At 43.0% G+C, this 26,631-nt stretch overlaps 1 protein-coding gene across 1 annotated transcript in view; it reads right to left on the reverse strand.

Moving 5' to 3' along the window:
• LOC126412162 (guanine nucleotide exchange factor for Rab-3A-like) overlaps positions 1–26,631 on the reverse strand; it is a 247,794-nt gene that overhangs the window by 35,207 nt on the left and 185,956 nt on the right. Inside the window, exon 3 of the mRNA XM_050081628.1 lies at positions 13,468–13,652. Within this exon, the coding sequence (XP_049937585.1) occupies positions 13,468–13,596 (129 nt within the window). The 5' untranslated portion in view covers positions 13,597–13,652. The remainder of the gene's footprint in view (positions 1–13,467; positions 13,653–26,631) is intronic.

Raw genomic sequence — 26,631 nt, forward strand, 5'->3', positions numbered from 1 at the left:
TCGATGTACTGTGGAGACCTCACGCCCCATGTGTTGAGCAATTCGGCGGTACGTCCACCCGGCCTCCCGCATGCCCACTATACGCCCTCGCTCAAAGTCCGTCAACTGCACATACGGTCCACGTCCACGCTGTCGTGGCATGCTACCAGTGTTAAAGACTGCGATGGAGCTCCGTATGCCATGGCAAACTGGCTGACACTGACGGCGGCGGTGCACAAATGCTGCGCAGCTAGCGCCATTCGACGGCCAACACCGCGGTTCCTGGTGTGTCCGCTGTGCCGTGCGTGTGATCATTGCTTGTACAGCCCTCTCGCAGTGTCCGGAGCAAGTATGGTGGGTCTGACACACCGGTGTCAATGTGTTCTTTTTTCCATTTCCAGGAGTGTATATTGCAGAATGCAACAAACAAATCCTGTTCTGAATACATATAGTGCCACACCATATGCCCATGCAGGCAACAAGTCAGATAATAATAAATTCACGTGTCCTCAGAGTCTTTCATGCTGGCATGCTTCAATAAAATCTCTAGGATTACAAACCACATCAGTTCAAATAAAATACTCGAGATTGCAATAGTTGTCACCACCACCACCACCACCACCAGGAGTTAAAAATCACTGACTGCTGGGGCTGGCACAGTGTTCCTTTTATATAGATGCAACAGCAGTGCCTGGAATCTTCCAGAGAGGAATGAAGTGACGCACATGCAGAAGGCAAGTTGGGCAGCTCACAGCAGCTCCATCCTGACACGGGACTGAGTGACATGAAGTGGCAGTTTGAAACTGCAGCACCTACATCCCTACAGGCACCAAGCCTTGATCTCTGCTTTCAATCAAAGTGTTTAATTGTCTTGAGTTTCCTTTTGAGTGACAGTGGGATATCGATGTTGTTCCTTCAGCACAGTACATGGTTCTGTTTTTATTTTTATTTTTTTATTTGAAATCAAGAGGGGCATGTGATTGGCTTCTTTTGCCAAATAAGACTTCCTTTTTCTTTTTCTGTCACCAGACAAATTTTCTCAGATCAGGTCTTTATATGTCAAGGGTCAATAGGCATACACCACATTGTATTGAGCAACAGCACATTACTGACACAAGATCTAAGTTTACTTAATAAATCTGAAACATTTGTAAATTGTGCACACAGCTATTTAATATGACTTCCCCATATTAGTTTTGAATCATAAGAAGTTTAATATAAGCACAGCCATTGTTTCATCTTTAGTAAATAAACTAAACAGAATATTTGCATATTTTTCATGATTAACATCCAGTTCTTTGGTTCGAAGTTATATATTGACTGCTCTGAGATGATCCTAACTTTTATGCTTTAATACAGCAAGTCTTTTTAACTGTAGCAAATGTATAAGTCCACACAATATGCAGATGATACCACAAAATAATACTAGCAAGTAATTTACATATATAGTGAACAACAAAGGCCCAAACAAGTAACCTTGTGGCACAACCAGTCTGACAGCCAAAACTCACGATCTGTCATTGTTAAACTGTGTTCTTTGTTTTTATCACCAGGTATGATGTAATTGAAGAGAACATTTGTTATCTCTTGTCTGTAACCCCCCCCTCCTTACCCCTCCTTGCATCATGAAGGATCCATCCTACCATGTTTAAGGTAATTTCTGCTCTGTGGATTCTCTCTACCTATTTACACCAAGGATTTGGCAGTATTTCTACTATATTTGATGCCCAATGCTTCCAAAACATCCAGTTTCCTTGCTTCACTGAAGCATAAAATTGCATCATAAACACCAAATTTGAGGGCTGTAATCTGATCAAATACAGTTTTTGGTAGCCAGGTCCAAATGACACAATTTACACATTCATTTTAATTTTGTATTTTCCCATGAAGACATTTCTTCAACAAAGTATAATAAAGTATTAATTTCATTCATTATTGCAGCAGGTAAAGAATGCTGGGACTTGCGCCAAGTGCCAGAATCATTCCAGCAAAGAAATTGCTGAGGATCTTCATTTGTGAAAAGCTTATGGAAAAGGGTAGCTCACGCAGCTGTATTCAAGTTTTCTAAATTCCCAACATTTTTTCTTATGGCCAAGCCATAGTAATTCTTTAATCTACCTATTTCAACATTTCTCTGGCGACCCTTACCACCTATCTTCTTATCCTCTTCCAGTACTCTTTTTTACTTTTCCTTTAATAGTCTTCTCAAATGCCAGGACAGTTCCTTTGAAAGGGCACAACCACTTTCCTTCTCCATCCTTCCCTAATCCAAGAGTGTGCTCTGTCTCTAATGACATCATTGCTGACAGAATGTTAACACCAATCTCCTCCTCCTCAAGTCTTCTCAACCTGGACCCCATTCTATTCTGCACATGCTCAATGCATTCTGATTTGGAAATTGTGACACTAGGACCACAGGATTCTTTTACACATATTCAGTCATAAGCCCTGCTGTCACTGTCCCTAAACACTGTTTACATCTAACACCTCTATTTGCCACTAATGATTAAAATCCTGAGAACTCCTGCCACTTCCATCCCATTACTAGAACCAGTATAATTCTTCTGACTGTTGTGTTCATTGTCTTTCTCAGCTTCGCCACCAGAAGTTATACAGTACTTGCTTAGAATCTCTACATCAGTATCAATTGATGTATCCATCACATCATCATTTAGTGAAGTACGCCCATGTTTCTGCCAGATGCCATCGAAACATGTACAAATATCACCACTTTCATTGTCATTACTCTCACTGAGTGCTTCTTCGGCTGCTTCCTTCATTGAGAGATTACACACTTCAGTAATGGCGGTTCCAATAATTTCATTGTAAGTCATAAATTTTGAAGGTGGATTTGGAATGTCAAGCAATGTACAGAAGAGTTTGCCTGCCCCTTTACCATTTGATATGAGACCGTAAACTAGCCTTATGTTATTCTCATACAGATTATTCTTTGCCATCTGTGATGTTATTGTTAAAGCATTTGCTTCACTTTGCACATTTCAAAGTCAGTTTTGAAACAGTCCCTTTGCAAAGACACTGTTTCTCTCCCAAAGGCACACAGTATTTTTGGAAATAAAAGCACAGAGCATGCTGAAGTTCACTACAATATTTCCAAATAAGTGTTCATCTCCACAAGCTGACTGCAAGGAAATATCCTGTAGATACTGCAATTTCTTTCTTGATGTACTGATTTCCTTTACATCTAATATTCTTGGTCCCTTTGACCTTACCTCATTTACTTTTACATATTTATTTCCTCTGAATTTTACTGTAAATGAAAATTCTTTATTCGTGGCGGTTTTATAAAAATGTAGGAAACCAGAGAAAATATAAAACAACACTCACTTCACTTGCAATGAACTTCACTAATTGCAAACATTAGTGCTTTGAAACAATAAACAACATGATTGAAATGAAGAGTACCTTGTCATGATGAAACAGCAGAAGCAGCAAATGGTGAGAGAGAATATCAAAATCAGTGCAATTTTCTCTGCATGGTGCAAAAAAGAAGGCATGGCATTTAAATGCCACAGCACACACAGCATCAGGGAAACAGCTATAGCTCATGAACAAATTATGATATTCATATGAAACAAAAACTATTTTACACAGGAATAATGGGCTTTTCAAATACGTAAAAACCTAAAGATCAATTTTTTGAGCACTTTTGCCCTCTGTCTCCCACTAAGCTATAGATGTGCGAGACTGGACATTATTTTTACCCCAGTCCTCACAAATGGAAGTCCAGTACTTAGATCACTATGCCAACTTTCTCAGTCTTATACTGTCAGTGCAGTACCAATTGAGCTAATTGTACACACATCACGGACTTACTTTAAAAATTCAAATTTTCACTTCAAAAGACCAAACAAGTTTTCTTTCTTCACTGGTGGACTGAACTATGGATCTATGGTAAATTACACAATGAAGAATTCAACTTAACCACAGGCTTCAAGGGTGTCATTACTCTCGACAGTGTATAGTCTGCTGAAGAGTAGAACAATACCTTACTGTTACATTATTCTCTTAGCAAAGAATGTATGAACTTACTGACAACATGAGGGAAAGTATAAAATCCAAACTGTCTTTGTCCAGGTTTTAGAAATGGAGTTGGTACTAAGTTCACAATGAAAAGGATGGTACAGTAACTGGTAAAGTCTATAAAACAATTACAGTTGGCCATGTCTGTTTAGTGTTGGAGACATTATACGCAGCAAGGAACAGAATTTTCCACAATAATAGCCCTTCACACCCATAGCTGAGGAAGTCCAAGTTTGGGATGGGGAAAAAGTGCCTTCCATGGTCTCCAATATTGCGGAAGTTGTATACCATATTGGTAAATCAATTTAGGGTCCACTACTCTTCTTCAACATCTCTCACAGAACTATAGAAGTCTCTCTGAGGAAAAGTGCCAATCATTCACAATTCATACACAATGTTTCACAGGTGGGTTCATCATCATGCATAGGTAGGTGGTCTTGTTCTGTACTTTAACAGTACACAACATGTGACATTGCCAATGGTTTTGTGCTCAATGTGCCTTGACGGCACCATGATATGCCTGCTGTCAGAGGGGCCAGACAAGTGGGGGAGAATACGATAAAGTATCTTTTGCCTATGTGCAACACATTAGTGAAGTCCAATCACAGAGGATAAGCTGCCTGATCTATATTACCAAACGGCAACCATCATCCATTCCCTCTTGCAGGTTGCCTATGTAATGGCTTACATGGGCAAAAAAATTTGATTTTCAGTATTTCATATAATCACTGACCAAATTTAAAAATTTAAAGTGCTGTTATAATCTACTCATTAAGTGGTACAATCTTATACAGGGTGTTACAAAAAGGTACGGCCAAACTTTCAGGAAACATTCCTCACACACAAAGAAAGAAAATATGTTATGTGGACATGTGTCCAGAAACGCTTACTTTCCATGTTAGAGCTCATTTTATTACTTCTCTTCAAATCACATTAATCATGGAATGGAAACACACAGCAACAGAACGTACTAGCGTGACTTCAAACACTTTGTTACCGGAAATGTTCAAAATGTCCTCTGTTAGCCAGGATACATGCATCCACCCTCCATCGCATGGAATCCCTGATGCGCTGATGCAGCCCTGGGGAATGGCGTATTGTATCACACCCATCCACAATATGAGCATGAAGAGTCTCTACATTTGGTACCGGGGTTGCGTAGACAAGAGCTTTCAAATGCCCCCATAAATGAAAGTCAAGAGGGTTGAGGTCAGGAGAGCGTGGAAGCCATGGAATTGGTCCGCCTCTACCAATCCATCGGTCACCGAATCTGTTGTTGAGAAGCGTACAAACACTTTGACTGAAATGTGCAGGAGCTCCATCGTGCATGAACCACATGTTGTGTTGTACTTGCAAAGGCACATGTTCTAGCAGCACAGGCAGAGTATCCCGTAGGTGGAAGAACATGGGGCGCAATCAAGATATCACCAACAATGCCTGCTCAAATCTGTGTTGATGACGTGATTGCACAATTGCGTGCGCATTCTTGTCAGCCCACACATGTTGATTGTGAAAATTTACAATTTGATCACGTTGGAATGAAGCCTCTTCCGTAAAGAGAACATTTGCACTGAAATGCGGATTGACACATTGTTGAATGAACCATTCACAGAAGTGTACCCGTGGGGGCCAATAAGCTGCTGATAGTGCCTGCACACGCTGTACATGGTACGGAAATAACTGGTTCTCCCGTAGCACTCTCCATACAGTAACGTTGTCAACGTTACCTTGTACAGCAGCAACTTCTCTGACGCTGACATTAGGGTTATCGTCAACTGCACGAAGAATTGCCTCGTCCATTGCAGGTGTCCTCGTCATTCTAGGTCTTCCTCAGTCGCGAGTCATAGGCTGGAATGTTCTGTCCTCCTAAGACGCCGATCAATTGCTTCGAATGTCTTCCTGTCGGGACACCTTTATTCTGGAAATCTGTCTCGATAGAAAAGTACCGCGCCACGGCTATTGCCCCGTGCTAATCCATACATCAAATGGGCATGTGCCAACTCCGGATTTGTAAACATTGGACTGACTCCAAAACCACGTTCGTGATGAACACTAACCTGTTGATGCTACGTACTGATGTGCTTGATGCTGGTACTGTAGAGCAATGAGTCGCATGTCAACACAAGCACCGAAGTCAACATTACCTTCCTTCAATTGGGCCAACTGGCAGTGAATCGAGGAAGTACAGTACATACTGACAAAACTAAAATGAGCTCTAACATGGAAATTAAGCGTTTCCAGACACATGTCCACATAACATCTTTTCTTTATTTGTGTGTGAGGAATGTTTCCTAAAATTTTGGCCGTACCTTTTTGTAACACCCTGTATATTAAAGGTTTCACAATACGTATTAAATTTGGAACTGCATATACGTTTTGTGGCACAGATAACTCACAGCATGCAAATTACCCAGACTATATTCATGAATTATCTGAGAATAGGAGCATTTTCAAAAACATTACACATAATTTCTCACCTTTTCAAAACTTTTTATCACTGACCTTCCCCCACAAAATAATAAAAGGAAATAAGTTTATCCCTTACATGTTTGCTGTTCAAGCAGTAAAACTTTCCCATTCTGCTCAGCTTGGATTCAGACCCACAACTGTAGCCACAACACTGACGTGAATGTGCTTTGTTCCAGGCACTTATTGCCTCACATATAGTCTCAGTTCACCTCCTCATTATTTTGGACAAAGCTTCATAGTGTCGCTTCACCTTTTTTGATCTCGTTCAGCATCTCACAGTTCTGGTACTCTTCTTTCCAACACGGTAGAAACTATTCATGTGTCATCTGCATAGCACAGTACTAGTGTTAGTTTGGTTTAAGTAACTTTGTGTTTGGTTACATCATTGTTATTAACTTCTGGTTAATGTCTTTATCAATATACCCTGTTTGTATTCATGTCGGGTCTCCAGCCGCAGCATATTGTCATCGTGTCCAGATGACGATATGTTACGGCAGGAGACCAGTGTCATCCCACAACAGATAGCGTAGTAGCACAGCTACCAGAGTAACCTCTGTGTGTACCCTTTAATATGGAATGCCTACAGCCAGAAGAATCAGTGGGGTGCTGGAAAGTTTACGGAGCCACAATATAACCTGCGTTTCTTACAATGGTCAGTTAGAAAGTAATGCTATTTTAAAATATATTTGGTCATTGAGAGTTCATTTACCATCAGATGTACTGGATATTACCCATCAGTGACATATGAAAATTTGTGCCAGACTGGTCCTTGAACCCGGATTTACTGCTCATTGTGAGCACTCACCTTACCATGTAAGCTATCTGAATACATCTCTTGGACTGACCCAAACTTCCATATGTCACGTTATCTACCTTCTCGTGTGACAGTCTAATCTACTCATTCTGATGTGGCAACACAAATGCTGTAACGATGTGAGCACTTAACAGATGAAGAGCACACTAGAGTATGAAATAATAGTACCGTCAGATATAGAAGTTTGGACTGATTCAGGAAGCATGCTTGGATAACCTAAGTGGTAAAGTAGCACCTCGTGATAAATGGAAATCCAGGTCTGAGTCGCAGTCTGGCACCAATTTTCACGTGCCGCTGATGGGTAGTATCACATACCCACTACAGCTGAAGCTAAAAGACTTTGTAGTTCACCAAATATACACTGGTAGAAAAAAAATTAGGAACACAGGAAAGACAACGTCGATTTTGATATAATGATGGCGTATGCCACCTGGCAGATAGGAGATTTACTGATAATGGCTTCAGTGTCATCCCACAACAGATAGCGTAGTAGCACAGCTACCAGAGTAACCTCTGTGTGTACCCTTTAATATGGAATGCCTACAGCCAGAAGAATCAGTGGGGTGCAAATGTGTGAAGCTAGCAGTCAACCATGCTGTGGGGATGCACTCTTGCTTCCTATAGACAACTGAGCGAGACTAAAAGGGGTCAAATTGTGGTCTTCTGAGTGGCGAAGTGTGCCTTCTAGAGAACAGCCACACACGTTGGACATGCTGCATCAGTTGTGCAAAGATGTTGGTATGAGTGGTCACGTGAACATTCTCATATGTGTAGGCTAGATTCTTGACGTCCACACATTACAGACATCAGTCAGGATTATCGTACTGTAAGGGCAGCAGTGGCAGATCGTACAGCACAGATAGGAGGGCTTGTGAGCTCAGATGTGTCAACACGGACTGTTGCGAACCATTTCTTAGCAGTGGGACTACGTTTGTGCAGACCACTAGCCTGTCTTTCACTCGCACCACAGTATCGACAAGCACGGCTTGAGTGGCGCCATCAGAGGATCACTTGGAAGATGGAATGGCCTGCTGTGGTCTCCAGCAATGAAAGAAGATCATGCCTACATGCGAAAGATGGTCGTTCGTGCACACAAGGTAGACCAGGAGAGCGCTATCCCATAGAGTGCATTTGTTCAAGACTCACTGGCCTCTACCCTTTGGCATTTCTATGGCGGACGCTAACCAGTGATCACTACATGCAGCGTGTTGTTAGACCCATTCTTGCAATGGGAAGGTGAGTGTTGTTGCAACAGGGCAATGCCCGCCCACACACTGTCCATGAAATCCTACGTGCTCTGCAAGACATGCACCAACTTTCCTCGCCAACACGATCTTCGGACTTGTCTCCAGCCGCGCACGTGTGAGATGTGGTGGGACAAGAAGTGACCCGTGCGACTCGTCAACCGACAACTCTTACAAAACTACGTGGATGGTTTGGTTGTTTGAGGCTTAAGGGACCAAACAGCAAGATCATCAGTCCCTTGATTCAAATAGGCTCCATTCCGCTAATGGGACTTCGCAGTAAAGTCAGAAAAATAAAACGGAAAAAGGTAAAAACGTAAAAGGGCAGTCATGTTGTCATTGGTAAAAAATCAAAATGAGGGAAGTCGGCAAGAGAACGAACCCAACACTATGCTGAAGCAGCATAGGCAAGACCACCTGTGACGTAAAACGTACAACTGCTAGAATGTAGAAAGTACGTATGGGAATAGAAAGACTAACCAAGCCTTAAAAAAAGGGGTAAAAACAGAGTAAAAGGGGAAGAAAAGAGGATTTCGGTCAGAGAGGGGAATCGGGAATCTCCGAACACTGCTTACAGTGGGAGACACCCAAACACTCACCGCCCTGCCCCAACACCAGAGAGAGATTAAAAACCTTAAAACTGAGAATAAAAACCACTTTCCCGGAGGAAACCGAGAACCAGAGAGACCATCCGGGAATCGTCAGCCAACATCAAAGGTAAAGTGTTGGGGAGCCTATACTTAGCACGCAGAGCCAAAAGAAGGGAGCATTCAACCAAAATGTGGGCTACTGACTGGAAGGCTCCACAACCACATAGTGGGGGTGGCTCATCACGCAAAAGAAAACCATGGGTCAGCCTGGTATGGCCAATGCGGAGACGACACAGTGTGGTCGAGTCCTTTCGGGAGAGGCGAAAGGAAGAACGCCACGGGCCTGGTGTCACCTTAATTGCACGAAGTTTATTAGACAGGGGAGTAGCCTCCCAAGAAGTGGCCCATGACTGTGCGAAGTGGGATTTGATGTGAAGCCGTAAATCCGCTGCAGGAGGGGTTACAGAAAACGGGGGGTAAGTGACTGCTCCCCCAGCCAAACGATCAGCGAGCTCATTACCCGGGATACCCACATGGCCAGGGACCCAAAGGAAGTCAATGGAACAAGCAGCACGGTGAATATCAGCGAGATGGTCATGGATGGCAGAGACCAAGGGATGGCGCAAAAAACACCGGTCAATAGCAAGAAGGCCACTCATCGAGTCCGTACATAACAAAACGCGGTTGTGTTGGAACTGTTTAATAAAGGTAAGGGCCTGGGAAATTGCCATCAATTCCGCAGTAAACACCCCACATGTAGGTGGCAGCAGATGATTTTCCGTTCCAACAGAGGACGTAAAGGCATACCCAACATGATCAGCAGATTTAGAGCCATCAGAGGACGTAAAGGCAAACCCAACATGATCAGCAGATTTAGAGCCATCAGTGTAAAAAACACCAGCATCCCGAAACTCCCATAAAATTTGGCGGAAAAAGGAACGGAACACCACCGGGGGGATGGAATCTTTCGGACCTCGCCGGAGATCCATCCGAATTCGAGGCCGTGGAACTAACCAAGGAGGGGCAGAGGGGAGGGAGCGAGGAAGACAGGACAAAGAAGGAAGCTGAAAATCACGGCAAAGAGACGCAAGGCGCAGCCCAACTGGTAAACCCGCCCGAGGGCGGGAGTCGGGTGGGCGACGAAAACTACGTGGATATGTACGTTGAGCAGGCATGGCATATAGTACCCCAGGAAAGCATTCAACGTTTGTACGAGCAACTAGATGCCAGAGTCAGAACCTACATTGCCACCCATGGAGACTGTACCACGTATTAACATGGGTGTTTCAGGATGCATCGATATCTGGTGCCTCAGAACTGCTTCTACTATTGATCTGTCAATAATCATTTCATGTACTCCATACGCAGTGTTGCAACAATAAATCTTGAGTGAACTGAGAACCTCTAAAAAGGTGTACTATTTTTTCCAACAGCGTATTTTTAAAAATATTTCGTGGCTATACAATCGGCAAGTAAAATATGTAAGAAGTAATGTCTCCTTTCTTTTTATTTTACAGGAAACGTAAATGCCATGCATACAGGATAACTGGTACATATTCACGATTAATTTGTCACTTTTAATATAATCAGCATTTTGTTAAGTTCTTTTTTAACCTTGAAACAAGAGCATGTAGACTGAGGTGACGGAAGTCATGGGATAGTGAAATGGACGTATACAGATGGAGTTAGTATCGCGTACAAGGCATGAAAGGGCAGTGTATTGACGGAGCTGTCATTTGTACTTGGGAGATTCATGAGAAAAGGTATCCGACTTGATTACGGCCACACTACGAGAATCAACACACTTTCAACGCAGAGTTGGAGCTAGACACATGGGGCATTCCATTTCGGAAATCAATAGCGAATTTAGGCCCACAGTGTTGAGAGTGCACGAAAGGATACCAAATTTCTGCGTTAACTCTCACCGCGAACGACGCAGTGGCCGACTACCTTCGCTGATCGACTGAGAGCAGCACCGTTTGTGTAAAGTTGTCAGTGCTAACAGACAAGCAACAATCTCGGAAATGAATGTGGGACGCATGATGAACGTATCCGTTAACAAAGAGCGGCGAAATTCGGCGCTAATGGGATTTGGCAGCAAACGACCGACGCGAGTGCCTTTGCCAACAGCCTTTCCTCGGCTCGTGACCATATCGTTTCGACCCTCGACGACTGGAAAACTATGGTCTGGTCAGCTGAGTCTCGATTTCAGTTGCTAATAGCTGATGGTAGGGATCGAGTGTGGCGCAGATCCCACAAAGCCATGAACCAGGATAGTCAAAAAGGCACTGTGCAAGCTGTTGGTGGTTCCTTAATGGTGTGGGCTGTCTTTAGGAGGAATGCACTGGATTTTGTGGTCCAACTGAACCAGACTGCACGTACGCAAGATTTGGAGGACCAGGTTCTACAGGATGTTGAGACGAATCCTAATACATGTTCTAAATCTGGTGTACGCACAGTTCGGGACCTCCCTGCATGTTCGTCCGTCTGAAAGCACCCAAGATCACACCAACGCACAAAGAGGGCTTGAAATGTTGTGAGATGAGGCTGGTGTCTCTCATGATACTTGTTTTGCTGTAGTCGTGCTGCCTCTCGACCGTTTCCATCTGCTTGGCCGTTCACAAACGCCATCTCGGCTTGTTCCCTACACGAATACCGGCCCATTCTGCTGCTTACAGTACGCCGTGTCAGTCACACAGCCCACAACACGCTGTCAGAGGAACTGTCATTCGTCAGCGCCATCTACCGTGGCAGCGATGCATTTCCGGACACGTGTTCATACGACCTTTTTTACTCCATTTCCAGTCAGGAAGCCATACCTGTGGTTTTGTCGGTTTTATTTAAGTTCGCCATGAATATATTTTTAACATTAGTCAAGCCAATTACTATCGTTTCCAGAATGAGATTTTCAATCTGCAGCGGAGTGTGCGCTGATAATGAAACTTCCTGGCAGATTAAAACTATGTGCCGGACCGAGACTCGAACGCGGGCAAATGCTCTACCAACTGAGCTACCCAAGCACGACTCACGCCCCGTCCTCACAGCTTTACTTCTGGCAGTACCTCGCCTCCTACCTTCCAAACTTTACAGAAGCTCTCCTGCGAACCTTGCAGAATTAGCACTCCTGAAAGAAAGGATATTGCGGAAACATGGCTTAGCCACAGCCTAGGGGATGTTTCCAGAATGAGATTTTCACTCTGCAGCGGAGTGTGCGCTGATATGAAACTTCTACCAACTAGAGCACTTGCCCGCGAAAGGCAAAGGTCCCGAGTTCGAGTCTCGGTCAGGCACACAGTTTTAATTTGCCAGGAAGTTTCAATTAGTATCGTTGTTTGTAACACAAACACTAACTGTGTTTACAGAGACCAAAATTATTCAGGAAGTGAACTGAGGGACACAAATTTGTGCCGTGATCAGCAGTTGCGGTTTAATTTACTGCAGAACTAACAAGTTTTGGTGAAAGTACATAGCACTTGTTGCGTTGTTTCTGAATTCACATACAAAACACTTCGCCACCTGTTGAGAGCAATCGTTAGTAGAAAAGAGTAGGCACGAAGTGTCCCAAGTGCCGATGTTCCACGATCAGTACTAGGGAAAAGTTCGACATATTTCCGTAATAAGAGTCCGTAGCTCGTGGTCAAGTGGCTAGCATTGCTGCCTCTGGATCGCGGGGTCCCAGGTTCCATTCCCGGCCGGATGGGGATTTTCTCTGCGTGGGGACTGGGTGTATGTGTTGTCCTCATCATCATCATCATCATCATCATCATCATCATGGTCCGCCCCCGGCAGCTGAGTGGTCAGCGCGACAGCCCATCCAAAGGGCCCGGGTTCGATTCCCGGCTGGGTTGGAGAATTTCTCCTCAGGGACTGTGTGTTGCGTTGTCCTAATCATCATCATTTCATCCCCATGGACGCGCAAGTCGCCTAAGTGGCGTCAAATCGAAAGACTTGCACCAGGCGAACTGTCTACCCGACGGGAGGCCCTCGTCACACGACATTTCATTTTTTTCACCACCACCATCAATGACAGTGAACAAATTGGACTGTATACAAAAAATTGGACTTCGAAAAAATTGGGGCTATGTATGGGCGCTTATGACCGTGCAGTCGAGCGCCCCACAGATCAAACATCACCACCATCATTATTCGTAATCGAGCTGCAGACAGAAAGTCAACACTCAGGCGTCTTTAAAACAGAAAAGAAAAAATTGAAATAATTAATCGTAGGAATAATCGTTTATGTAAAATTAACTGCAATACGGGCGTGTCCATAATCGATTAGCAGAATAATTGCAAGTAATGGACCAATGTGGCGCGGTGTGCGGCCTACCTGGCCAGCTTCCGCCCCCACGGCCGGGGGCTCGCCGCTGCGGGCCTTGGCCGTCGGCTGTCGTGGGGCGACCGGGGGCGGCTGCGCCTCCACCTCGGCCGCCGCCTGCGCGCCGTCCACCGCCTTCATGGCGCCCACTGACGTCACCACGCTCGGGGGAGCCACGTTGACTGCAGCATCACCACCTGCGCAGCGAAGCAACTCAAACTTTAGCCGAACAGAACATTCTATAGATATTTATAAATGAACAGAGCTATCTATAATCTTGTATGAGCAACTGAAATCCAAGACATTGTTTCACCTCATTATGTTTTGAGAAATCGTTCTTCTCCCTATGCATGTACAAACGTAAGTGAACATAATATTTGTTAACCAGAAAATGGTTCAAATGGCTCTGAGCTCTATGGGACTTAACATCTGAGGTCATCAGTCCCCTAGAAGTTAGAACTACTTCAACCTATCTAACCTAAGGTCATCACACACATCCATGCCCGAGGCAGGATTCGAACATGTGACCGTAGCGGTCGCTCTGTTCCGGAATGAAGCACCTAGAACCACGGCCGCTGTCAACTAAAACCAAATTCATCGCACATTATGCTGAACTTGTCTAGGAATACCTCAGACATTATCTTCAAATTGTTGAGTGATTGTGAACACACAGAATTAATTAGCTACAATTTACTAATAGTGCAATTCACACTTTTGATGATGGATGATAATAACGGCAGCGCAAAAACGGAATTTTGAATGTGAAATACACATTGCAATTGACTGTACTTCTGATTATACAACATATCGAAAGCAATGGATACCGATTATAGCAGAACTGACATAGGTAAATTGTTATTTATCTTTCGCTGAACACTCGTTCTAACTTAGTACAATTTTATCTTTGTTTGTAGTTATATAGCATCTTGAAGGTAGGGTATTTAACTACATAAAAGGCCACAAATAAGCGAGTTGATTGTAATGAACGGAAATGGGAAAAAGAGACACTTTCCTGTACTTGGTGGAGTTCTTGAGTGTTCATTCGAGTCTTTTTAGTTCTGGGGATCCCTTGAAGTTCTCCGTTTTGCCCATCTGTACTTACAAGGGAACCTCCGCATCGCACCCCCCTCAGATTTAGTTATAAGTTGGCACAGTGGATAGGCCTTGAAAAACTGAACACAGATCAATCGAGAAAACAGGAAGAAGTTGTGTGGAACTATGAAAAAAATAAGCAAAATGTTCAAATTGGGTAGTCCATATGCAAGATAAACATCAAGGACATTGTGCACTCAGGATCGCCGTGGTCTCGTGGTTAGCGTGAGCAGCTGCGGAACGAGAGGTCCTTGGTTCAAGTCTTCCCTCAAGTGAAAAGTTTACTTTCTTTATTTTCGCAAAGTTATGATGTGTCCGTTCGTTCATTGACGTCTCTGTTCACTGTAATAAGTTTAGTGTCTGTGTTTTGCGACCGCATAGCAAAACCGTGCGAGTAGTAGACGAAAGGACGTGCCTCTCCAGTGGGAACCGAAAACATTTGATGGCAAGGTCATAGGTCAACCGATTCCTCCACAGAAAAACACGTCTGATATATTCTATACGACACTGGTGACGGCATGTGCGTCACATGGCAGGAATATGTTGTCGACCCACCTAACTTGTACACTTGGCGAATGGGTAAAAAGATTCTTCTACCTTGCCCGATTTAGGTTTTCTTGTGGATGTGATAATCACTCCCAAAAAAATGATGAAAACAAAAGAGTTTGTCACATAAACTGCAACAAATGAATGCAACAGTTTCACAGTCGCACAGTTTTCCCTGTGCTCTGTCAAAACGTATGTTGTTAACGTTTTCAAATTTTTCCGTGTGTAGGCCGTCAAATCCTGCATATATCAAAGCAAATCTGAACATGTCCTGGAATTTTAGAGAGCGAAGTTGATTATGTGTGAGTGCCTGTACTTTGATAATTGACACACGATCACGTAAACAATACTGCTCTGTGTACCTATGCAGCTTCGCAAAATAATTGTCTGAAAATAAAAAATTAAACTCTTCACTCAAGAGAAGACTTGAACCAAGGTCCTCTCGTTCAGTAGCTCCTCACGCTAACCATGGGACCACGGCGCTCCTGAGCTCACATTCTCCTTGATGCTGCTTATCTTGCCCATGGACTACTCAGTTTATATATTTTGCTTATTTTTTCATAGTTCCACACAACTTCTTCCTGTTTTCTCGAGTGATCTGTGTTCAGTTTTTCAAAGCCAACTTACAACTAAATCTAAGGGGGATGCGATGGGGAGGTTCCCTTGTTATGATTATCATTATGCTGACACGCCAGGGCGTGTAAGACATCTGTAAAAAATAATACTAGATGCACAGAAACCCGAGCAAAATCCCTTTGACCGCGCTGTTTTGTGTAACAAGAACCCTGTCAGCATGGCCGGATTTACACGTAGGCCAGATCAGCCCGAGCCTACAGCCTCATTTCTCATTTAGGCAATCGACTTTCTTCTGTCAGGTGACGCTAGTCTGCTGCAGCGCCCCTGGCGTTTTTTTCCTGTACTAAATCTCGTCAGTCGTCTGTCATCTGTGGTCGTTTTCGTTTTTCCATTTACACGAAAGCGCCAAAATTGCGTGTCTTGTGCAATCTGTTGACAGTGAGGTTATGATGGATGATCTTTTATACAAAAAAAAAATCGAAATATGGTGACAACGTAGAAACAAGCAATGATAATGCAGTTTATTTTTTATCAAAACGTAATTCATATTTGATACTCTTCACAAAGGGCATATGGTAAATTCTCCACACTCCAGAAAAATGAAAGAATAACAAACGTGTAGTCCAAACACGAAAAAATACTGATGGAAAAAAATTGCAACATCGACAAATAATTAATGTTGAGTAGTGGAATTTTGGGAATACATTTGTGTAGGTAACATATGTACGTGATTAACATTGTAAGATCACAGGTAAACATACGCGCGAGATAAGTCATTGCAAAAAATGGTTCAAATGGCTCTGAGCACTATGGGACTCAACTGCTGTGGTCATAAGTCCCCTAGAACTTAGAACTACTTAAACCTAACTAACCTAAGGACAGCACACAACACCCAGCCATCACGAGGCAGAGAAAATCCCTGACCCCGCCGGGAATCGAACCCGGGAACCCGGGCGTGGGAAGCGAGAACGCTACCGCACGACCACGAGATGCGGGCTAAGTCATTGCAAATGAGAAATGTTGGTACAGTAATAACCGCGAGAATGTTGACTTTAGAACATGCATACATTGTGTTGTAGGGGTCTACAGGTGTTGGATGTTTGTGTGAGGGACGGAGTTCCATGCCTGTTGTACTTGGTCGCTCAATATGGGGACGTTTAATGCTGTTTGCCGATGACGCTGGAGTTGTCGTGCGATGATATCTCGTTTGTGCTCGATTGGAGACAGATCTGGTGGTCGAGCAGGAGAGCATAATGTGTTACTTCAACGGTATCTGGGCGAGCCGTTATCCAGCCTCCTGTAATGTTATTCATGAATGGCAGCACAACCGGTCGAACCACCAGATTGCCGAATAAATTTGAAGAGTCTGTGGGCTAACCACTAGAGTGCTCCTGCTGTCATACGAAATCGCACCTCACACCATAACTCCAGGTGTAGATCCGGCGTGTCTAGCACACAGACACGTTGGTTGCAGGCGCTCAGCCGGCCTCTTCCAAACCATCACACGGCCATCACTTTCACCGGGGCAGAACCAACTTTCTTCATAAAACACAACAGTCCCCTCCAATGAGCTCATGAGCTCTCGTTTGACACCACTGAAGTCGCAAATGGAGGTGGTTTGGAGTCAGCGGAATACACACTACAGGGCGTCTGGCTCGGAGCTGTACTTGAAGTAACCGATTTATAACAGTTTGTTGTTTCACTGTGACGCAAACTGCTGTTCAAATTGCTGCTGCAGGTGCAGTACGATGCGTCAGAGCCATATACCGAATATGATGGTCTTCCCTCTTGGTACTGTCACGTGGCTGTCCAGAGCGCGGTCTTCTTGTGACTGTACATTCTCGTGACCACCCGCGTCAGCATTTATATACAGTGGCTTTCTGCAATCTTGCAGAAGGAACATCCAGCTTCTCGTAGCCCTATTATACTTCGTTCAAACTCAGTGAGGTGTTGATGACAGCGTCTTTATCGCCTCAAAGGCATTCTTGACTAACATCAACTCACCACGTCCAGTCTCAAAGGTAACTAACGTTCACGGTTGTTACAGTGTGTATTTAAAGTTAACCTGATTTGCATCCTCGTAGTGGCGCTACTAGCGCCACTGTCATACAAGTGACGCGAAATTTTAATAGACATCACCTTTCAGCTGTAGAAACATGCCTACCTACTTTCGTTTATGTCACACAACTACTCCTTGCTGCAATTATTTTCCGTCAGTGCATGTATGGGAATGGACGTATGTCGTAATGTCCATCTCTCCCGTCTCTCTGACCATCTCTCCCTCACCCTCTCTCTGTCTATCACCTTCTCCCCCTCTCTGTTATTCTCCTCCTCCTCCTGCCTCTGTCCATTCCCTCCCCCTCCCCCCCCTCCCTTCGCCTCTTCTACCCATCTCCTCTTCCCCCTCTCTCTGACTTTGAACCTTGTTTATTGTTGTTGCAAAGAAAACCGTGATTGGGAAACTGAGTCCCTTAAAATGAATTGGTAAATTGGTTGGGATCATTGGTATATGGGGTATAAGAGAGACAAATCGAGCTTCAGTGACAGTATTTCGCATGGTTTTAATCTACAAATGGGTAGGATTACAAAGGTTCGGACTTTTCAGATTCCATAGTAGTATTCTAACCATGGGCTGATAAGCCATACATACACCCTCCCTGTTTTTTTTGTTTTTTGTTAAAACGACTCTGAGGAATAAAACGAAACGGCATGTTGTGTTTAAAACTATGTCAGGAGAAAGAATATCTAGACAGGAGAAACAATTTGTCTAATGATTTAAATACTCTGATATTGTAGTTAAAAATAGCTGTGAGAAAGAAAACTAAACTGCCCATTTTCACAGCACAGCACAGCATTTTCTTTCTCTCAGTCAGTTTTAAAAGAAGACCTGTATATTGTTTCTCCTGTCTAGATATTATTCTTCCTGACATACAATTTTAAACAAACACAACAATGTAATTTTAAACAAACACAACAATGTGCTGTTTCGTTTTATTCCTGAGTTGATTTTAACAAAAAAACATGAGGTGTTTGTATGGCTTATCAGTTTATGGTCAAAATACCACTATGGAATCTGAAAAGTCCGTAACTTTGTAATCCGCCCGTTCGCAGATTAAAAACCATGCAAAATACTGTCATTAAAGCTTCTATCCTTACAGAGCCAGCAGCTGGATATATCTCTCTTATACCCCACATATCAATGGTCCCAACCGATTTACCAATTCATTTTAAGCGACTCAATTTCTCAATCAAGGTTTCCCTTGCAACAACAATAAACAAGGCTCAAACTCAGAGAGACGGGGGAAGAGAAATTGAGTAGTGGTGGGGGTAGGGGTAAGGACAGAGAGGACGGAGGAGTGGAGGAGAATGGCGGACAGGGGGAGAAGGTGATATACTACCTATCTGAATGTCTGTCAGACTATTATGGTGAAATCTGAAGTAAACCGATGAACTTTTCGCGGTTTTTGCTAACAATGCTTGTCTACTATGTTTTACATAGTCGTATTTTAATATATTTTTATAAATTTAAAATCTGTGGCCATCCAACTTTATTGGAGTAGGTACCGGGTAAAAATCTGAAGTAAATCGGTCTAGAACTTTTCTGGATTGTTGGTAACATCGTTAAATTACGACTTGTCTTCATATTGTAGTAAGGACATGCTTTCACGAGCTTTTGCTTCATCCAGTACGGAACCGGAACAGTATTAACATACGGATCAGCATACAGTAGGAAACGATGGTAATGTTTGGTTTGTGGGGGCGCTCAACTGCGCGGTTATCAGCGAAACGATGGTAATAACGAAAACCCGTGAATTAGATATTAATATTTCGTCGTCTGAAAATCTCCGTCATCATCCAGTTTTAGCTTTTAGATCTGAGGAGAGATGTATTCTTAAGAGATAGATATACCGGGTGATTCTGTTAAGATGTTTGTAACACGAAGGGATGATGAAGTAGGGTGAAGTATATCTGTCTGAGGTAAGGAACCCTTGTTCGGAACGACGGAGTCGAAAGCTATAAGCGAAAATCGTACTGATACTTCCGACAGTGGAATACGTGTACCGGTACTTTTGGAGCTAAGATTGTAGGGTAGGCAGCTTTCAGACGTGGTAATACGAAGAAAAGCAAGAAATAAATGGTAAACAAGGGCTCTAAAATGCATACCTTAAAAGCTAGGGCACTTCCTCAGAAGAAGTGAGGTCTTTCACAATAGCGAAGATGAAGAAGTGGTCATAACTCTTAAAAGTATGCATTTAGGGCCCACGTTTACTGGAAATTTTGTTCTTGTCTTAGTTCAAACTACCACCTTTGAAAATTGCCTACCCTTCAGTTTTAGCCATAACAGCACTTGCATGCACACCTGAGATATCGGAATGACGTTGGTTATAACTTTCGACTCTGGCGTTTCCGGAGCAAGGTCTTCTACCTCAAACTGATACATTTACCGTTCTCCAATATTCCACAAAATTTGTATCATCACCACGGGGTGGTTCAGAGTAGTTTCAGGGGTAAGACAAGGCTGCAACCTATCTCCACTGTTGTCCATATTATTTATGGATCATATGTTGAAAACAATAGACTGGCTGGGTGAGATTAAGATATGTGAACACAAAATAAGCAGTCTCGCATATGCGGATGACTCAGTTGTGATGGCAGATTCGATTGAAAGTTTCCAAAGTAATATTTCAGAGCTAGATCAAAAATGTAAGGACTATGGTATGAAGATTAGCATCCCCAAAACGAAAGTAATGTCAGTGGGAAAGAGATATAAACGGATTGAGTGCCAAATAGGAGGAACAAAGTTAGAACAGGTGGACGGTTTCAAGTACTTAGAATGCATATTCTCACAGGATGGCAACAGTGAAAGAACTGGAAGCGAGGTGTGGCAAAGCTAATGCAGTGAGCGCTCAGCTACGATCTACTCTCTTCCGCAAGAAGGAAGTCAGCGCCAAGACTAAGTTATCTGTGCACCATTCAATCTTTCGACCAACTTTGTTGTATGCGAGCGAAAGCTGGGTGGATTCAGGTTACCTTCTCAATAAGGTTGAGGTTACGGATATGAAAGTAGCTAGGATGCTTGCAGGTACTAGTAGATGGGAATAATGGCAGGAGGGTGTCCACAATGAGGAAACCAAAGAAAAACTGGGAATGAACTCTATAGATGTAGCAGTCAGAGCGAACAGGCTTAGATGGTGGGGTCATGTTACACGCATGGGAGAAGCAAAGTTACCCAAGGGATTCATGGGTTCAGAAGCAGAGGGTAGGAGGAGTCGGGGTAGACCAAGGAGAAGGTACCTGGATTCGGTTAAGAATGATTTTGAAGTAATAGGCTTAACATCAGAAGAGACACCAATGTTAGCACTGAATAGGGGATCATGGAGGAATTTTATAAGGGGGACTAAGCTCCAGACTGAACGCTGAAAGGCATAATCAGTCTTAAATGATGATGATGATGTGATGACCACGGGATCACAGATATGGAAGAATCAATCGTGTCGCTAAATTTAAATACCTGGCGGACAGATTACGTCGAATGTAATTACATAAAGGGACCTCGATGGTAAGAGGAGAAAAGTGGAAATATCACTAAAATCAACAGGAATATACGGAAAAAAATGCTTTTCCGAAAATAAAAAAATAATCACTATCATAAATACACGAAGGTTACGAAAGTCATGGGATAGCGATATGCACGTATACAAATGGCGGCAGCATCATGTATACGAGGTATAAAAGCGCAGTGCATCGGTGGAGGTGTCATTTGTACTCAGGTGATTCATGGGATAACGTTCCACACGTGATTATGGCCGCTCGACGGGAGATGACCGACTTAAAACGCTGAACGGTAGTTGGAGCTAGAAGCATGGGACATTCCATTTCGGAAATCGTTGGGGAATTCAGTATTTCGACATCCACTGTGTCAAAGAGTGTGGCAAAAATATCAAATTTCATGCGTTACCTCTCACTACGAACACCACAATGGCCGATGGCCTTCATTTAAGGACTGTGAGCAGCGGCTTCTGCGTGGAGTTTTCAGTGCCAAGAGAAAAGCATCACTGCGTGAAACAGTAGCAAAAATCAATGTGAGACGTACTACGAACGTATCCTTTCGGACAGTGTGGTGAAACTTGGTGTTAATGGGAGATGGCAGCAGACGACCGACACGAATAGCCTGACGTGGCATGCAGCGCCTCTCCCGGGGTCGAGGCCATATCCGTCGGACTCTAAATAGACGACTGGAAAACCATGGTCTGGTCAGACGAGTTCTAATTTGAGTTGGTAGAACCTGATGGCAGGGTTTGAGTGTGGCACACACCCTATAGGGCAATGGACCCAAGTTGTCAGCAAGCCACTGTGCAAGATGGTGGCGGCTGCATTGTGATGTGGGCTGTGTTTACATGGAATAAACTGGGTCCTCTGGTCCAAATGAAGCGATCATTTACTGAAAATGGTCATGTTCGGCTATTTGGAGACCATTTGCAGCCATTTCCGAACCTCATCTACCCAAACAAAGATGAGAGTTTTATGGATGACAATGCGCCATGTCACTGGGCAACAATTGTTCGCATTTGGTTTGAAGAACATTCTGGACAATTCGGTTGGCTGATGTGGGAGAGGGGACCGAACAGCGAGGTCATCGGTCCCATCGGACGATTCGGGTGAATGATTTGGCCACGCAGATCGCCCGACATGAATCCCATCTAACATTTATGGGACATAGCAAAGAGGTCAATCTTGCACCAGCAACACTTCCTTAATTATGGGCGGCAGGAGAGGCAGCATGGTTCAATATTTCTGCAGGGGAGTTCCAAAGACTTGTTAAGTTCATGCCACTAGCTGTACTTAGGGTTGCAAAATCGCACTTAAAAATATCGATGTTGAGACATCGATGTTCACATGAAAGATTGTCGATCTTAAAAACCATCACTCTTAAAAACGGTCATCGATGTTTTTCGATGTTTCTATATATCTCAGAAATATTGGAAAAGCACGCCGTAATGATAACTAACGTTAACTTACACTCTTTCCAATTAATTATACTGACTGATATGATGATCAACGATCTTCATAAAAGTCTGATAATGAAACTAAATAAAATTTATCCTATAAAGAAAATTCATTGTTTTTACCGTTGAAACAATTTAACTTTTTGAATTTAACACTTTATATACAGAATTTAGGAGAAGAAGGTTAGATAGTATAGTGCCTAACAGTCTGTTTCTTTCCTGGGTGATGCTTGCCCCTGTCTCGAGAACAATCGCTCGCTTGGAACATATGTGGTGGTGATGGGAAGATACACCTTTGCAATTTTTCAAAGTTTCGGGAAAAGTGATTTCACGTGTTATCAGATATCGATAGTCTCTCTTTTTACAAAGGTGACAGGAGACGGCAAGTATCTCTGAAACTCAGTTTCAGTAATGTTTCCTGCAGATGTTGACTTATTTCTCATGTTTTTGTGTGCTAACTGATACTGGTATTTTCAGATGTCGAGCTCTGAACCTTCTTTTCAAACTCATCGGATGTATCATTCATCGTGGTAGGTATGTTATATTCCCTTGTGTACTTAAGTATCTAATTACCTCTCATTGAGCGACAGCATCTCTGAAGTGCATAACTTGAATCTTGGGTCAAAAGACGTTGAAACCGTCAAAATGGCGGAATGTTCTAAGCTGTCAGACCGTCTTGCCGGTTTGTCTTTATTTCCCTTCTGAACTGAACACTCATTTCATTTCTTGGTTTCATGTTTACGACTACGTCCTGAACATATTTGACTAACGGGGTCACTTTGCTTACTAAGTGTCCCTGAAATTTCTTCTGTTAATTTTTCAAATGGTCGTAGCAATTCTGCCATTTCTTTGGCACATTCTAACTCGCTATTGGAAACCATTGGGGTGTAGGTTGGTAGTGACATCATAACATCATAAGTGCCTGCCGAGTTTAACATCCGTTCATATTACATTAGCTGGCCAAACTTTAGTATTAGTCCAGGCAGAAGGAAAACTGATCAACTTTTGCATATTTTTCTTAAAAATCATTTCCAACTTGCGGTATGATAAGTAATGTGATTTCAAATACTATATACGCCTCTTCTCTACAAAATACGGGAGTATGTCTATGCACTGCAATTGCTTCGACGTTTTGTACGGAAGTGTTACCCACGAATTTCTCTTCTCCATCTTTACGACAAAACTGATCTTGTTGCTGGTTACGTGTGTAACGGATTCTAGGATCAACAAAAATTTAATTTTCTATAATTCATATAGTTATTATTCGAATTTCAAAATTTAAAATGTCGTCACAATCATTAAGAAGTATAACCGTCTGCTGAAGGTTGAACGCAGTAAATCAAGTTTTAAAGTTAGGAACTGTATATATGTATCGCGCCAGTGTATCTCACTCGCAAATTACTTAAACTAGATTCATCTAGTATTTGAGAGTGAGAGCATTAAAGGAGTATCAACAAACTTTACACGTAATATCAAATCTCGAAACTTCTTAACGCCAACACGCCAACAAAGCAAAGAAAGAAATGTTTATCGCTGACTACATTTTTGCTATTCGTGCAGCAAAACTTCGGTATCAGGGATGAAGTTTTAATTTATTACTTCTTTACTGCTAACTCTATTCGCAACGCATTTTTCGGAGAGTATTTAGATATACCAACGAATGTACCCGCAAAATTATACCACTGTACGACACATAGTTCAGGAGATACGTCAAAAACAGAGCTGCGTGAAAAACTATCTTCTGCTTAAAACGGAACTATTCGATTCGTTAAATAATGGAGAATCGGGATAGAAGTGGGTGGGAGGAGGGTTACTGGTAATAGCTAATATGCTGTTGTTATATCTAAAGAATAGTTTACTATTTCTCTTTAATGTCAATGAATTTTTCGCAGTAATTACCCTTTGAAGCACGGAAGCTGCTACAACTTTTTAATATTACAACGCTGATTGTATTTCGTGTATCATTTGTCTTACTGGCGATGTGGAGTTTTTAGTCTGCTGTCTTCACCTTCTCCTAAGGCAACTTCTCGGGTCTCAGAATTGATAGTAGCAGCACGTAATTAAAGACTGCTCTCATTAAGTACGATTTTGTGTATAATACATGTATATCGGGAGTGGTGTACGACACTCAGGGACATAGCGATTCATGTGGACGGATTTTTAGAGACAGTAAAAATTAAGGTAAACAAACTTGTATGCATTTCGCATTTGTATACAGTTTATTGTACAAAGATATCTCTTTCTGTCGAAGTTACTATTCCGAGCATTGTGGTGTCCATGAGTTTGCGTTATGAGCAACTGCGACAGCAAATAATTGAAGGTAAACTGATGCAGCATTTCGTTCTCGCGGACGCCAGCAGTTGTTTTAAGGAGGAAAGAGGCTGCAACACGGTTTGAATGTTATTTATGTTTTAATACCACAATATTTTCCTTCACAGTTTTTAAGCTGCCTCTTATTTCATTGAGCTATTCTTGTGAAGATAGTAGGTGTCATTTTTATTCAAAATGGTTCAAATGGCTCTAAGCACTATGGGACTTAACATCTGAGGTCATCAGTCCCCTAGACTTAGAACTATTTAAACCTAACTAACCTAAGGACATCACACACATCCATGCCCGAGGCAGGATTCGAACCTGCGACCGTAGCAGCAGCGCAGTTCCGGACTGGCGCCTAGAACCGCTCGGCCACAGCGGCCGGAGTCATTTTTATTATGCGTACGCTGTGCTGTAAACACGTATATTATTTTGCTTATAATACTCCTGAGTAATAATGAAGTCAGTTTGTTCTAGAGAGAGATATCGATGTTTTAAAAGTCACTCACCAGGACTCAGAAACGGCAGGCTGGCAGACGCTTCCTGCGTAGATGGCCCCGTCGTACTGAGTCACCTACCTCTACGCGGGCGCATCTTATCCCACTCAATGGGCCCAGACACCACGTGGGAACTGCTGGGAGCATGTGAAGGGTCACGGATAGGTGACCTGCCGCTCGTGCTTCATTAAACGTCATCACTGTGACACACTTCCTTCCAACCAGACTAGACAGCGCCTGGCCGTGAACTGACCCGAGCAGCGTAACTAAAGCGAAGGCTTCTAAGCGGCCGAGGTATGGTCTGGATGTGAGGCCTTCACCTGTATCGTGGCTTCGCCAGCAAGGCTATCATGCCCAATACGGAATACATGGCAGTTGACTACGGTAAATAGCTATCTCGAATAATGCAAGGCCCGAACTCATTGGGAATCTAGGCTAGTTGGTCGCAGACACCACGTTTCCCGCATGGCTTCCCGATTGCTTATTACCCTGTGTTCTGTTTCTTCCTGCAGAGTTCAACGAGTAAAAAGCTTAAATCATTCCACTTCCAACAAAGTTTTCAGAACTGGGAAGGTGCGTTGTGTAGTCTTTGAGAGCATCTCATCAGTTCTGCCTGTGGTGGCTTGATACAAATGACACCACTCTGTCTGCATTTATTTTTTTATTTTCTTAACGTAGTTCGACTTAACATAGGACCAGGGCTCTCTCCATATATGAAAATCGTGTACTATTAAAAAGATTTACTTAAATAATTATAATATTATATATACACAATAAAACGTATCATCAGCTTGGGGAAGGTCGAACGGTCTTTAGAAAAGGAAGATCCTGTGTGAAGTTGGTGCCTCAAAAGAGTACTGGAAAATTATCACTGCGAAGATCTTTTAACACAATTTAGAGACTTCAAAAAAGCGAACTATTGGGTGAATACGGGAGTGCTATTTGACGTACGGATAGAATTCGGAGTGTACGCCAAGAAACTGAAGTCACCAAGCAGACGTTACCAGGGACCTGTTTGGAGGAAAAATTGATGGAGTTTTCCAGTATTTAATGGTTCAAATGGCTCTGAGCACTATGGGACTCAACCGCTGAGGTCATTAGTCCCCTAGAACTTAGAACTAGTTAAACCTAACTAACCTAAGGAC

The sequence above is a fragment of the Schistocerca serialis genome, chromosome 7, assembly GCF_023864345.2.
Source record: "Schistocerca serialis cubense isolate TAMUIC-IGC-003099 chromosome 7, iqSchSeri2.2, whole genome shotgun sequence".
NCBI lineage: Eukaryota > Metazoa > Arthropoda > Insecta > Orthoptera > Acrididae > Schistocerca > Schistocerca serialis.